The following is a 13,764-nucleotide window of genomic DNA, read 5'->3' as shown; positions in this document are numbered from 1 at the left end:
GACTCTCGCTCACCCCGCCTGGCCAAACCCTGCTCCCATTCCTGGAGGGAAGTCAGGCCAGCTGGGTCTACAGGGAGAAGGAACACCAGCTTGTGGGTGACAAGGCCCTCAAGGAACCGAAAGACACATCCTGTCCTTCCCAGGAGGCAGGGGATATGCCCACCCGGCCTTGCCATGGACTCGGGGGTGCCTGGGAGAGGGGCACAGGCCTGGGGATTTTAGTAGTAAGGGGACTGCCGGGAACACCCCACAAGCCTCTGCCTCTGCCTCTTGTTGCTCAAAGGACCCGGAGCCCGTGGGAAGCACAGGGTGTGTCATTAGACATGGTCACCTGGGCATAGCACACAGCTTGCGCTTGGCTTACGTGCTGGTAAATCCCATCTGCAGAGGCGTAAAGCACAGACATGAAGGTGCACAAGTTCTCCAGGTGCAGCTCGTGGTTTAGTCCATTCGCTGTCCTGGCTACAGCGGGCAGCGTTCCGCGGCGAGTACAGCCTCGGAGCCAGGCAGCAATGCGTGATGCTGCCACGGGCACCCATGGTGACTCACACACCCCCTCCTCACCACTAATGCTGGGGGTGGGGCTGGCGCATCACTGTGTGATGCCCACTTTGTTAAACACCATTTCTCAACGGTTGCTTCCCACCCGCTGCACATCTGTTCCTGCGAGGGCCTCGCCAAGTCCTGACTGACGGCTCCACGGGCTCAGGGCGATGTCATTCTGAGGCTGGGAGGGCTCTGCGTGACACACAGCCCTCCACCTCAGGGGACTGAGGAAGCCCTCACCTCAGACGGCTGCCAGGGCAGGACCCCCCACCCACCGAGAAGCAAAGGGACCCTGTGAACAGGGAAGTGGCTCAGCAGAGCCGACCCATGAGGGCAACACAACCCCATCTTGCCAGGATGCTTCCCCAGAAAGCGGGCAGGGTGGCTGTGAGTGGGGCCCAGAGCACGTCGCCACAGGGGCAGTGAGGACCCCTTCACACCCACACGTGCTGCCTGCGAGAGCTCCCGGGAGGTGTCAGAGAAAACCATTGTGCGGAGCCCAGACAGCCCAGGGCTGCCCACAGAGCACAAAGGGGCCATCCTTCTCGGGACACTGGCCCCTGTCACCATAGCAGGCACAGGGCTGGGCCCCACCCCAGCTGGCACGCCAAGGGGCTACTTCTTGCTTTGTTTCACTTTTTGTTTTTTCTTCTCCTTTTAAAAGTGGGTGGGAGCTACATGCATACTCCCCCACTGAGCACGGATTCCCGACTGCGGGTGGCGCTCCCCCACCATCCTGGCCTCTCATTGTCCTTCCTGCCACGCGTTCTGAGCGCCCCCTGTGCCCAGCACCTCTGACTGCAGTGGGAGGTGGGCGAGTCCTGTTCACAGGACTGTAGGCAAAGAATCCTACAAACACGTATTCTGTACACAAGGCACTGCAGCCGCAAAGAGCAGGGGCGGCAGAGTGCTCGGGAGAAGGGCCACGGGATGGAAGGCCCAGAGGACTCTCCGCAGAGGTGACCGGGGCCCAGCCCTGAGAGGCCAGGGCCAGCTGTGCAGATATGGGGAGACAGCTTGGGGCAGTGAAGTCAGGGGCAGGGACGCTGGGGGCAGAGGCAGTGGGGAGAAAGGTTAGGGTTTGGGCCACACTCTGGAAGCAGAGGTTCAGCAGCCTGGCATCTCCTGGCTTACTCCATGCAAGCCCTTCCCTCAGTGCAGGGAGGAGGGGCAGCCGGGGGCATCCAAGAGACATGGCCCCAGCCAGGATCCTCAACAGGCAGTCTGGGGACCGGGCATCACATCGTGAAGATGCCAGTTCACCTGCCGGCGAGGCCCCTGGGGGTACAGCTGCCAGCCAGTATGCTAACAGGTGATTCTGACACAGGCCCAGGTTGGACAAGTTCTGGGCCAGGAAGCTGCTGGCAGACATGGGTCTCCCAGGACAGGCAGAAGCTGATTCTCCCTCCTGGCCTCCAGTCCCTGGCCCCACCCTGGGCATTTTAACTCAAGCTCAACTCCACAGAAAATGGAAATGGGGTGGGAACTGCTGGGGTATGTGGGGACAAAAAGCCAGTCCCCCGAATTACCCCGATTGAGGCAGAAGGGGGCCCTGTGGCCTCAGCACCCCCCTCCTGCAGGCAGACGGAGCCGACCTGTCACAGCCCATCTGAAGGTCATGCTGCTGTCGCTTTCACAGATAGTGAGAGAAAGCTGGCGGCCACCCCTTCGGCGTTCCCGCCACAAAGAGCAGGGCACGTCCATGCAGGTGAGTGGCACCTGTCCAGGTACATCGGCTGCCTCGTGTCCACCCCAGAGGGCATCCTGGAGAAGCATCCTGAGCCCACTGCTGTGTCCCTGCTGCAGGGGTGGCAGGGAACCCTCCTCCCGCTGTCCTTCCACCAGGCGGACCCAGTTCTGTGGCTCAGTCGTCCTTGGCCCAGGGGTTGGGTGTTTCTGCTCCATAGAGCAGCCCAATAGGCTGTTTCCAGCCCTCTGGGGCAGGCCAGCCAAGCCCCCAAGCAGAACCGTGATCCCATCATGGCACATGGAGGCAGGGGCTTGTCAGGACCCTGATCTGAGCATGTGCCGCCTACCTCATGGTGGGCCTGTGTCCTTCCTTAAAAAGGATCTGCTGTGGGGTCTGCATGAGGGCCAGCGCTCTCCTGGCAAGCTGCCAACACTCACCTGTACTGCCCGTGATCACATCACCAGCAGCACTCGGTGGCTCTGGGCTCCTCTGCTCCCCAGTTCCAGAGGACAGTCACTACCAGCTGAGCCCAAAGCAGGGCCACCAGGACCCCACCAGAGAACAGAAAGTATGTGCCGGGGCCATGGACGTGCTGAGGGTGACACAGTGCCATAGGGAAGCTTCACGGCCAGCCCTGGGCCACAGCCACATGGCACTCAAAGAGGACTGACAGAGAACACCAGGGAGCGGGAGCTCAGCCCCTACACACCCATGTCCACAGTGGCACCTTTGTCACCGGGAGGGGGCAGCCCCGTGCCACGGCAGTGGAGATGAGCAAACGTGGCACAACCACACAATGGAATGTTGCTCAGCCCTCGATAGGATGGGATGTTGCATCTGCCCCAGCGTGAAGGGACCCCAAGCCAGTTACAGGATGACACACACTGTGATCTGCTCCCAGGAGGCCCCTGGGGTCATGAAATCCACAAAGATAGAAGGTGGATGGTGGGGGCCAAGGCCTGGGGGCTGGAGAGAGAGTGCTCAGGGAACAGAAGATCCATGGAGCCAGACAGCCATGCCTGGGACCCTCTCCGGGGCCACTGCTCAGAGGCCTTGCTCCCAACCTGGGAGGCTGGACACAACTGTCCTCCCAGGCATCACGTGTGGAAAGGGGGAGCCCGGCATGGGGGCTGTGAGACTGGATTGAGGTAGAACCCCGCCCTAAAATAACAAGGCCTGCAAGATTAGGGAGGAACCAGACCTCAAACAGAAAACCAAGCCCCAGAGCCCTAAAGTCAGCAGCCAAGTGTCCTTTTAAGTAGAAATGCTATGTTCCACGAATAAATCAAATTGGAAGGTATTTTTAAACTTAGAAAAATGGATTATAGCTCCTGGCAACGCACACACACTGTGGTGTCTCCCTAGAAAACAGTGATTCAAACCAAACCTGGCATTCCTGGCCTCGGCCACCTGCCATCCTGAGGGTGCTACTGGTCATGGGGCAGCATCCACTCTGCAGAACGGGCTCTCAGGAAGCCCACCCCAAAAGCCCGCCCATTAAAGGCTGGGGTCCTGGGGGACCTGTCCCCAAACACAGGAGCCTCGGATCCTTCTCGGCCAGCAGGGCAGGTGGTCTTGCCCCCCGCCCCACCCATGCAGCACTGGCGTCACCCTGGCCCCAGAAGCAATCCTCACACCCCCCACCTGGCCTGAAGGGCCTTGTGCCCCAGGCCGGGTCAGCGAGGTCCTTCCCCTGTGCAGCAAACCACAGGATGCCCTGGCCCAAGAAGCAGCAATGTTGGCCCTGGGAGCAGTAAGGGCAGGGATCCGGGCACCCCCAGGCCCATACCTTGCTGGCTAGCTGGCGCGCCACCCTCTGCTCCAGGTCTGACTGAACACCTTTGATTCCTTTAGTGTGGCCTGTGCCCACACTGCTCAGCCGGCCTGGTGTTTATCTTGCATGGTAAGGGCCCCACATCACAGGGCACCCGCCTGGTCTGCCCACCGCCCACCTGGCCCGCCTGGAACATCCATGAGATGGATGGAGGCATGCGACCTCAACAGGCATTACTACATGGCCCCACAAGTCACTGCCTTGTCCCACCTGGGCCCCACTGTCCCAGATCCAAGACTGCAGCCAGGAAGTGGACGACTGCCTGGGGGCCCAGACACCCTGGCTCTGGTGAGCCAGGGACAAGCACCTTAAAGCTGTCTGTGCCTGCGCCGCTGAGGCCAGGGGTGGGCGCCGGACCTGCCAAGACAATATATTTGGGGAGCTCCAGTTTCGAGCAGGTGACCTAATTTTTTCCCTACACAAAACTGCCTCCACATCTCCCCAGCCTGGAGAGAAGCCACTAGAGTGCTTGGCGAACCTTAAGGCAGCTGGGGACAAGGAGTCAGCCGCCAGGGAGGCTGGGAACCACCTCTCAACTTGGGCATTAGCCTGACCGCTCCCCGAGGGGGCCCGCGGCCCAGCTGGGACCTGCCTTGGGGGCCAGGAGGGGGTCTGTGGAGTGAGTGGCCCAAGGGCCTTCTTCCTGCCCTCGCCACCTACAGGGGGTCTGAGGTGAAGGAGCCAGTCTGCAGCACACCTCCTGCACGAGGCCTCAGGACCTGCTCAGCCCAGAGGCCTCCCAACCCTCAGGGGGGCAGGTCCCCCTGAGCCAAGGGGGACAGGCTGGGGGCCCCACCTCTCATACCGCCAGTGATTCCACGCCTGTCCAGTGGCTGGCTATAGCCCAGCACTGGAGGGGGAGGCGGCCAACAGCCTCCAGCCGTGGCAAGCTTGGGACCCTCTCCCCACATCAGAAAGGGCGTTTTCCAGGGTGTGTGGGAGACACAGCCGGGGTGGAGCAGGGTCTGCAGGGAGTGCAGTGGGAGCAGAAGGCCGTGAGGTGGTACTGAGTGATTGGTGGGGGGCGGTGTGCCACACTCACAGAGCCTCCGCCCAGGCCCCCCAGGCACCGGGGGGCTCACCAGGACATTTGATCAGGGAGCCTCACGTTAATGTTCAGTGAATAAATGGAGACCCTCAGCTCAGAGTGTGCAGACCCAGCTGGTGGATGGCGTGGCCTGAGCTCCCAGGTCTAAAGGCCAAGGGGCGCTGGGTCCACCTGCTGTCCCCACACAGGCCAAGGAGGAGCGTCTCAGGAGGGCCCGATGGTGGTCCCTCAGGATCCTTGAAAGAAACGGCAAAGAACTTGGGCCACTTTGTCACCTGCCATGTCTGTCCACTTAGGAGAAGCGTGTGCTTCAGAAGCCCAGGTCACTTGAGGGCTCATTCTGCCAAGCTCCAGGGACACAAGGCAGCACTTTGAAGGCATCCTTGCACTTAAAATGCAAGATCCTTGTGACTCCCATGAATACAGAGCAGGAAGGACATTTGGGGGAGGAGGAAAAGCAGGAGCCAAGATCCACATCCACGTGGATCCCGTGCCTGGGCAAGGGCCTGGTCCTGGTCAGCACAGCAGCAAGAGCACCAGGCAGGGCCCTGCATGAACGTGGGGGAGTAGCAACTGGATGGGTCTTGAGGGATGTACAGGAGTTTATAAGGCAGAGCAGGAAGAAGAGCAGAGGGACAGAACAGGTAAAGACCCAGAGTCTGCTTCTCACTTGCTCACTGATCAGGCCCTCATACCTGCAAGCCCCTGGGGCACAGGTGAGGTGAGAGGGACTGTACCTCTGAAAGCAGGGCGGCTCCCGTGACCCGGGCCCAAGGGCGATGCCCAGCTGGGAGGCTCCCGCCTCCTGTCTTCTCTGTTTCCTGGGCTGGGGTGTTTTTAGCACAAAGCAAAACCAGCAGGAATGACTTTGTGGGCTGGCAGTCTGTGCCCAGGGTGGCCTGTGGCCCGCCTCCCTCCTCCACACACTTCCTCTGCAGCTGTGGGAGCCCAGGGCCGCTGGCTCCTGCCTCAGTTTCCTTCTTTGGCGGGAGATAGAAGCCCACTCCCACAAGACACAAAGGTCTTCCCTAGAGGCCTGGCCCAGAGCCCCAGCTCAGGAGGGGAGCAGTGACTCCATGTGTCCCCTGCTTTCAGATCCCAAGGGTGAGTTACTTCCCATGCCTCAGCTCTGGAAGCTGAGAGCTGCCTGCCCCACTCCCAGAACACAGCTATGGTGGTGGACACGGGAGGTTGCTGTGGTGATAAATGAACAGATGCACCCTCGAAATAACTTGGACTGCACCAGAGACCAAGCTGAGAAACAACGTGGCCAGGGCAGCCGGGCTGGGTGCAGCTTCGCTGGATGCAGTGGGAAGGACCCCCCCACCTGTGGGGCACCGTTTGTGGCACAGGGGAGGGCGTGGAGGCCACCAAATGCCCGTCCCTGGTGCTGGGGCCCGAGACCCATTAGTGACCTGGGGAGTCTGGGATGTGGAGGCGTGCAGGGCCTCGCAGACGCACCCTGACCGTGTGCCAGAAACATGGGCCCCCAAATGCAGGATGGACTCTGCCCCAGTGCTCAGGAGCCTTCCCGCCTGCATGGGGACAGGCCTCCAAACAGGCAACCGAAAAGCGTGCCCACAAAAAGAATGGACCAGCACACTTGGAGCCAGAGCAGCCCTGGGGCGGGCTGCACCGATCACACAGAACTGAGGAAGTGGCGCACATGGGAGGCCGAGGAAGAAGTAGGGGCTGGCTGCTGGTGCCACCATGGGACATGGGGCGTCCCTGGTGAGGAGGCAGCACAGGCAGAGGCCAGGGGGCCCGGGGCTTAGAGAAAACCTGTCACCCAGGCCACCCCGTGGCCATGTCAGTGTGGGCCTGATTCAAAGAGAAACTCACAGGCTCTAAGGGAGTTGCTGGCATCCCAGGCTGTGGTCTGTCAGGTCCTCCTGAGGGGACCCATCAGGGACACCTGTACCTTCAGGTGGGAGGCCCAGGGTTGGTCTCCTGAAACAGGATGGCTGTGTCATTTAGAGCAGCCCCCTGGAAGGAGCAGCCCCACGGAAGGAGCAGATCCATGGAAGCATGTCCTGAACTCTAAAGATAGGTGAAAATAAGTCAAGAGCACTGGAAGGAAAGAAGGCAGGACAGGCTACTCTGTGAGGCAGGAGGTAACAGCTGGGCGTTCTGAGAAATCAAGGGCTACAAAGCCAGGACCTTTGGGGTCCATGAGCATTCAGATCCCCACCCCTCACCGCTTTAACAGTAACATCTAATGTGGCTGAGGAAGTCAGTGTGTCACAAGTACTGACCCAGAGCGGGTCACTACTGTGTGTGTATTGTGACCCAGTGACAATGCACTCAGGATGGCGGTCTGCCTGTAGGAAGTGGACCCGGCAGAGCTGCGGCTGCATGGCACCTGCCAGCAAGTGCTCACGCTTCAAGTGCACTTTGGCACCACTATGTTATCTTCTAAGTGAAATGCATTACTTTTTGGATTGAAAAATTACAAATGCATCACTCAGTGCAAAGTCTTTTCGAGACCTGAGCTGGTCATGACCTGTCTGTGGACAGAGGTGCTCCGTCCTAAGAACAGCTGAGACATACTTACATCTACCTCTCCCTGGTCGATCACATAGAAGTTGTCCCCTTCATCTCCTGTAAAAGTAACATAGGAAAAGATACATTTCATACAAAGGGCCACAGGTTTCTGTTTCCTCGAAAAAGATGTTTGCATCTTTGTGACATAGCTTTATAGACCACTGTCAAACAATACTGGGTCTCATCCATATTTAAAATTTTTTAAATAAAAACTGCATATTGGTGTACAACACAATGATATGAACAAGCATTCACAGTGACATGACTCCTACAGACAAGCTAATTAACAATCACCTCAGGACATGGTTTCCAGTGTCTTATGTGTCACAAGAACATGAAATACAGTTCCACTGTTTTTAATGAAACATTTTGGGTGAACTTGTTATGAAGCAAATTGTGCTTAGATTTCATGAGTGACTTTTCTCATGGATAGACAATGAAAGTTTATATTAAGATGTCTAAGCAAGGAGTCAATTTCCCCGATCACTTGGGCAGAAGGAAGGGCATGTACCTTGCTGTATAACAGTCTCCCCGGCGATGTGAGTGACGGGGAACATGGCATCAAATATGTCGCTGGAAAAGAAAACACACCTGTGGGAGCTGCCCCTCGCTGGACGCACCAGAGCAACTGGCCCACAGCCATGCATAGAGTGGCCCCCATTCCCTGGAAGTGGAAAAACCCCCACAAAGTGCAAAGGAGATAAAACTCCTTGGCAGCAGAAGCCTCGGGGGGTATGAAGGAGCCCCTCCCGGGCTCTGCTCACCCAGGTACTTGGCCCCTGACCCCGCTGCGCCCTACGGCCACGCCCTCCTGGGGGGTGTCTGCTGAGCACTGGTCAGATGTTTGAACTGCCCTTCCTCAAACCACAACCTCAGGCCTCTTCAAATGAGCAGGTCTCTAAGCATGACTTTACAATTCCTACCTTGTTTTTTGAAAACTTTAACTCATAATGGTAAAATATTTCCAAAAATACCACAAATGATCAAACAGACCCCCAAGCACCCACCACCACCCAGCCTGGACAGATGTAAACATCTTCATTCTCAGAAGCGGCCCTCGGTGTGGCCGCCACCCGCCATGCACATCCACTGCATTTTCAGTTGCTTCCAGGAAAGGCCTGCGACTACTTGGCATCTTCTGATCCGTGGAGCAGGGGACCATTTGCAACTCTCTTTCTCCTCCTGGGCTTTCTGACCTGCACCCAGTGGGGACATGCATCCTGGCTCCCCAAGGACAGGGGGAGCGGATAGGCAACAGTGGTGCCTGTGATCCAGGCTCACAGTCCTCCTGGTGGCTGAACCTTTTCCTGCGAGATCCAGGTCCCCAGACTAGGTGGCCACCAACCTCACAGCATCTCCCAGGTGCATGGCCAGCAGAGAAGCAGCCTGGGCAGGTGGAAGGAGCCAAGTGTCCCTTGTGAACAGCAAGGCCAAGAACCCAGCCCCATGGACCAAAAAGGTCCGCCAGCCCCATTGAGCCCTCAGTGCCCCTCGGCCCATACCCACCCAGTCTGGGCAGACAGCGTCATGTGCAGTCAGCACATCTCGTTGAACAGCTCTCCTCTTTTTCCATCTCCACATCCCTTCAAACAAAACCCTGTCCCCTCCCCCCTCTGAGCTCTTAATGACATTAAAAGGCACTGGCTGCTTCTGCCTGTAGGAAGAAGACCCATCTTCTGTGCTCATCAGGACCCGGCCTCTGGAGGGCTTTACTGAAGCTGCCGCAGGGGTCTTAAATGGCCTCACGTGTGGGTCCCCGTGCCCACCTACCCCTGCGTCTGCACTGGGCTCCTCAGCACTTACGTATAAGGGACTGTGGTAGCTTCTGGGGACGCAACCCAGTGCTCAGGGCTGGTGAGGAACAGACCCGTGGAGAGCACATCACAGCCACCACACCTGGTGGACCGAGGGCTGGCATGGCTCTGAGCCCTTCCCCTGTCCCCTGCTATACCTGCACCCCACCCCAAGGAGGTCACAACTGCAGTGGTACTTCCCAAGGTCAGCAGCTGGGAAGAGGTGAGGCCAGGCTGCACCCTGTCATCCACGTTACAGCAGAGCCCTGCAGGTGACAGCTGAGCATGGGCTCCAGGTGAGGAAGGGGGACACGCCAGGGACACAGGGCAAGGTCCGGGCCCTGGGAAGCATGCCCAGAGAGCAGGCATGAAGGGCCCCAGGTGCCAAACTAGGGAAGCCCTGGGCCAGGACACACCCAACTACATTCTGAATCACCAGGAGGCAGAGACTGGCAGCCAGAGGGTCTCCACCCTGTCCTCATCTCCTGAGAGGTCCCCAGGTCCTGGAGCAGGTAGGCACTGCTTCCTCAATAACAGAGAGCAGCAGGCGAGGGGGCCACACACCTTATCACAGCATCCCAGTGGCCCCAGCCTGGACACACTCTTGTTGTCTCCAAAGGGACCCTCAAGGGTCTGATGGGGGAGTGACAGGATCAGAGGCACCACCGACTTACAGAAAGAAGTTTAAAACTCTCTGGAGTCACTGGGTCTCTATGAATCCCAGGTCCTTCCTAGCAGGGGCCACTCTAGGGGGTGGCATCTTTTGCACCTTCACCAGATTAGGACATTTCCCTTGAGGCTCAGTTTGCTAAGAACTTTTGAAATAGTTGCTGAGCATCATCAAATTATTTTCCAACATCTATGTGACGTACCATACGAACCTGTTTCCTCTGCCCTGTTAACATGGCGATTTACATGAGTAGACAGTGTTCTGAGCCCTTGATAGAGCCTGTGAATTCTGGGTAAATCCTACTTGATCGGATCTATGATTTTTAAAAAAACACGGTTGGATTGGTTCAGCTATTTCGGGGTTTTGCATCTATATTCATAATACATATGGTACAGTTTATAGTTTTCACACAGATAATAGGGTTTTTTCCTTGTCCTTATCAGGCTCTGGGATTCAAGATTGCACTGGTTTCATACAATCAGCTGGGCAGCTTTCTCGTTTTCAATTTTGTGGAGCAGTTTGTGAAAGTAAGAGCAGGTTTTTGTTGACGTTGGACAGAATTTACCCCCAAAACCATGCAGGCGGGAGCCTCTTTGGGAAGGAATGTTTGGCTAACATCTAATTTTCTCAGTGCTTTACTGATCTCTAAGTTTCCTATTTTTTCATGTGCCCTTGTTGGCTCCATTTTCAGGGTTAGCTCCCAACACTTACAACTTGACATGAGTTATAGAAATCCAAACTTTTGGCTTTTCTTTGGAAAAAAAAAGGGGGGCTCTAGCAACACAGAGCCTGCATTTTCCTGGAGCAAAAGCTCACCCACTCCCACCACGGTGAGCGCACACGCACTCCGCTTGGCCAAAGCCAGTGATCCATGTGGCTCCTGACCCTGCTTGCCTGGTGCACCTGTAACAACCCCCACCTGAGGGCTCACAACCGATGTGCATGTGGGACTCCATCAAAAGCAGGGGTCATTCCCCATGACAAATGCTTCTTTAAACGCAACTCAGGTTTCTGTGCCGCTCCTAAATGTGCCTGGATAGACTGAGGGCACCCACTCCCCTAGGAGTTAACCCATCCTTACAATGGGTGAGCAATGTGCCTGCCCTCCTGGTACTGTGGGGAAGACGGACAAGGAACGCTTAGCAAGAAACCTGCCGTCAGACAGGGGCTTCCATGATGCTTCTGCTGGCTACAAACCACGCACACAGAGAAGGAGCTGGAGCCCCTTCTCCCAGCCACACCAGGATGCTCAACACATCTCAGGAGCCCTGGGAATGATGCCAAAGGAGCAGCTCCCTGCCTGATCTCAGCCAGTATCGTGATGCAGTTATGGTTCTTTTATTATTTTTTATTGGCTTGCATTTCAAATTTATTGTGGAACTGCATCCAGAGGTGGCCCAACAGGCAAACATCCCCATCCCCACCCCTGCAAGGAAACTTGCAGAAGCAAACAGGTTGGGCCAGTTCTCCGGGAGGCCACCCGAGTGGGGCAGAGACAGGGGCAGAGCATCCAGCGGCTAATCAAAACTGCATCTGACCTCCTGCTGAGGCTGGGGATGCAGAGGCACAGAGGTGGAGGTGCCCAGGATCCCTGCACTGCAGCCTCACAGAGAACCTCTCACCTTCCTGGCTCCAACAATCTGCATTTCTGCATTTTGGAAATACCCATGGGGGAAGGGGGAGGAATTCTTGTGATTTTAAGCAAAACCACCATGACATTGACCCCAGAACCACCTCCAGTAACAAAGAAAGCAAACTGCATTAGCACTTTCAACATTTCTGTATCTTTATGTCTTTGAATGTCTTGTTTTCAAAAATGTCAAACTTTCAGAAGCATCTGGGGCAGCCAGGATGCATGCTCGCACCCCAGGCTGGGGAAGCCAAGTGCAGAACCTTACGTGGTACACGTGTGCACCCGCCACAGTCTGCCCAGAGTCACACTCCGCAGCTCCAAAACACTGCACTGACAAGGAACAGAGGGATCATGAGCAATGACAGCAGGATGCTTAAGGGAAGACCCTGCCGAGCGCAGAGACCTTGTCCAAGTGCAAACTAGCTTCTTTTCTGACCTCAAAGGAACGCCATTTTGGAGGAGGCACAGCTGACATGCAGTCCCACCTCCTTTAGAAATGGTTCTGGAGAGCTTCATCTCAAAGTTTCTCTTGGAGCTGGTTTGGACTTGCAGGTCAATATCATTCAGAGAAAGGGCAACCCGGCCCTACAGGCAAACCTCTGGAGCAACACCATTTTAGGCTGCCTGGCCCAGCCCCAGGGATGGGGGGCTTCCGTCTGCAGCAAGCCATGCCCCAGACACAGTGTCCGGGGTTTGTGGGCTGTGTTTAGGCTTTTCCACTGTTTATGTGAAAGTTTGCGACGTTTCTCCATTGACTGCAAGTTTCCAAACAAATCTCTCTAAACAGTGATAACTCAGGCATAACCGTTTACCATAGTGGGAAGCGAGGCATGGCTGCTCGCACCGGAGCATCAAGACAGCAGTGTTTACAAGCCCTTGGGAGCCTCTGCCACAGGGGCCTGGTGCCATCTCTGCACCTTAGATGCCTGGCGGTGGACAGAAGCACACAGACACCCAGGATTCCAGATGGGAAATGCATCCAAGGAGTCCCAGGAGGAAGGCGCCAGCTGAGTCTCCACTCTCCTCTGCACATCCAGGGACAAGGGTGGAGGGCTGGGAAGTTCTCCTGCAGACTTGGCCTTCCAACCCGGAGTCCTCTGGAATCCCAGAGCACACCTCTAGGCCAGCATTCACCATGTCCCAGACACCCAGGCCAGCCTCGAGCTGCCAAGGAGAACACACCTTGCGTGGAGCCCAGCACCTGCAGTGTGGACTGGTGAGAGGGGACTTTCCTCCTGAATATGTGTGTGCCCTTTGAGCCAGCAGGTTGTGTGGGTTGTTACTCCCCTAGCATTTTCACTACAGAAACAAGTTTAAACATAAATGAGATGTGGCTGCCAGGCTGTTTATCATGGCACTGTTGTAGTCATGGAAATGAGTAATACTAAATGGCTGGGGACTGGTTAATTAAATTACAGAATGGAATGCAAGGTGGAGCTGCACACACACATCTACTGAGACCGGATGATATCCATTAGAGGCCAATAAATAAAACACGTTTACAAGGTAAAATCTGATTGAACTGAAGGGAAAAATAGACAAGTCTATTATAGTTGAAGATTTCAACACCCCTCTACCAGTTATTGACAGATACACTGGGCAGGAAATCAGCAAGAACACAGCTGAACTGACCAGCACCATCAATTAACTGTGTCTACTTGACATTTATAGAACAATTCATCAAACAACAGCAGAATACACATTCTTCTCAAGTTCACATGAAACATTTACCAAGATAGACCACATCCTGAACCATAAAATGCACCTGAACAAATTTAAAAGAATATAAATCATACAGCATTTGGTCCCAAACCATAGTGGAATTAAACTAGAAATCAGTAATGGAAAGATAGCTTGAAAATCCCAACATATCTGGAGATTAAGCAACACACGTCTAAATAACACACGGGCCAAAGAGGAAGGCTCAAGAGAAATTAAAAATACTTTTAACTAAATGAAAATGCAACTTATAAAAATCTGTGGGATGTAACAAAAGCAATGCTTAG

At 55.8% G+C, this 13,764-nt stretch overlaps 1 protein-coding gene across 6 annotated transcripts in view; it reads right to left on the bottom strand.

Annotated features, from left to right (window-relative positions):
* PRKAR1B (protein kinase cAMP-dependent type I regulatory subunit beta) overlaps positions 1-13,764 on the bottom strand; it is an 85,101-nt gene that overhangs the window by 24,522 nt on the left and 46,815 nt on the right. For all 6 annotated transcript variants that reach the window (XM_036933063.2, XM_057487494.1, XM_036933068.2 and 3 more), the window contains 2 exons: positions 8,174-8,235; positions 7,673-7,719 (listed from right to left, as the gene is read on the bottom strand). In XM_036933063.2, the coding sequence (XP_036788958.2) occupies positions 7,673-7,719; positions 8,174-8,235 (109 nt within the window). The remainder of the gene's footprint in view (positions 1-7,672; positions 7,720-8,173; positions 8,236-13,764) is intronic.

This window comes from Manis pentadactyla, chromosome 10 (genome assembly GCF_030020395.1).
Source record: "Manis pentadactyla isolate mManPen7 chromosome 10, mManPen7.hap1, whole genome shotgun sequence".
In the NCBI taxonomy this organism is placed as follows: Eukaryota; Metazoa; Chordata; class Mammalia; order Pholidota; family Manidae; genus Manis; species Manis pentadactyla.
Note: the sequence above shows the minus strand (reverse complement) of the source record. Positions and strands in the feature narration are given on the sequence as shown.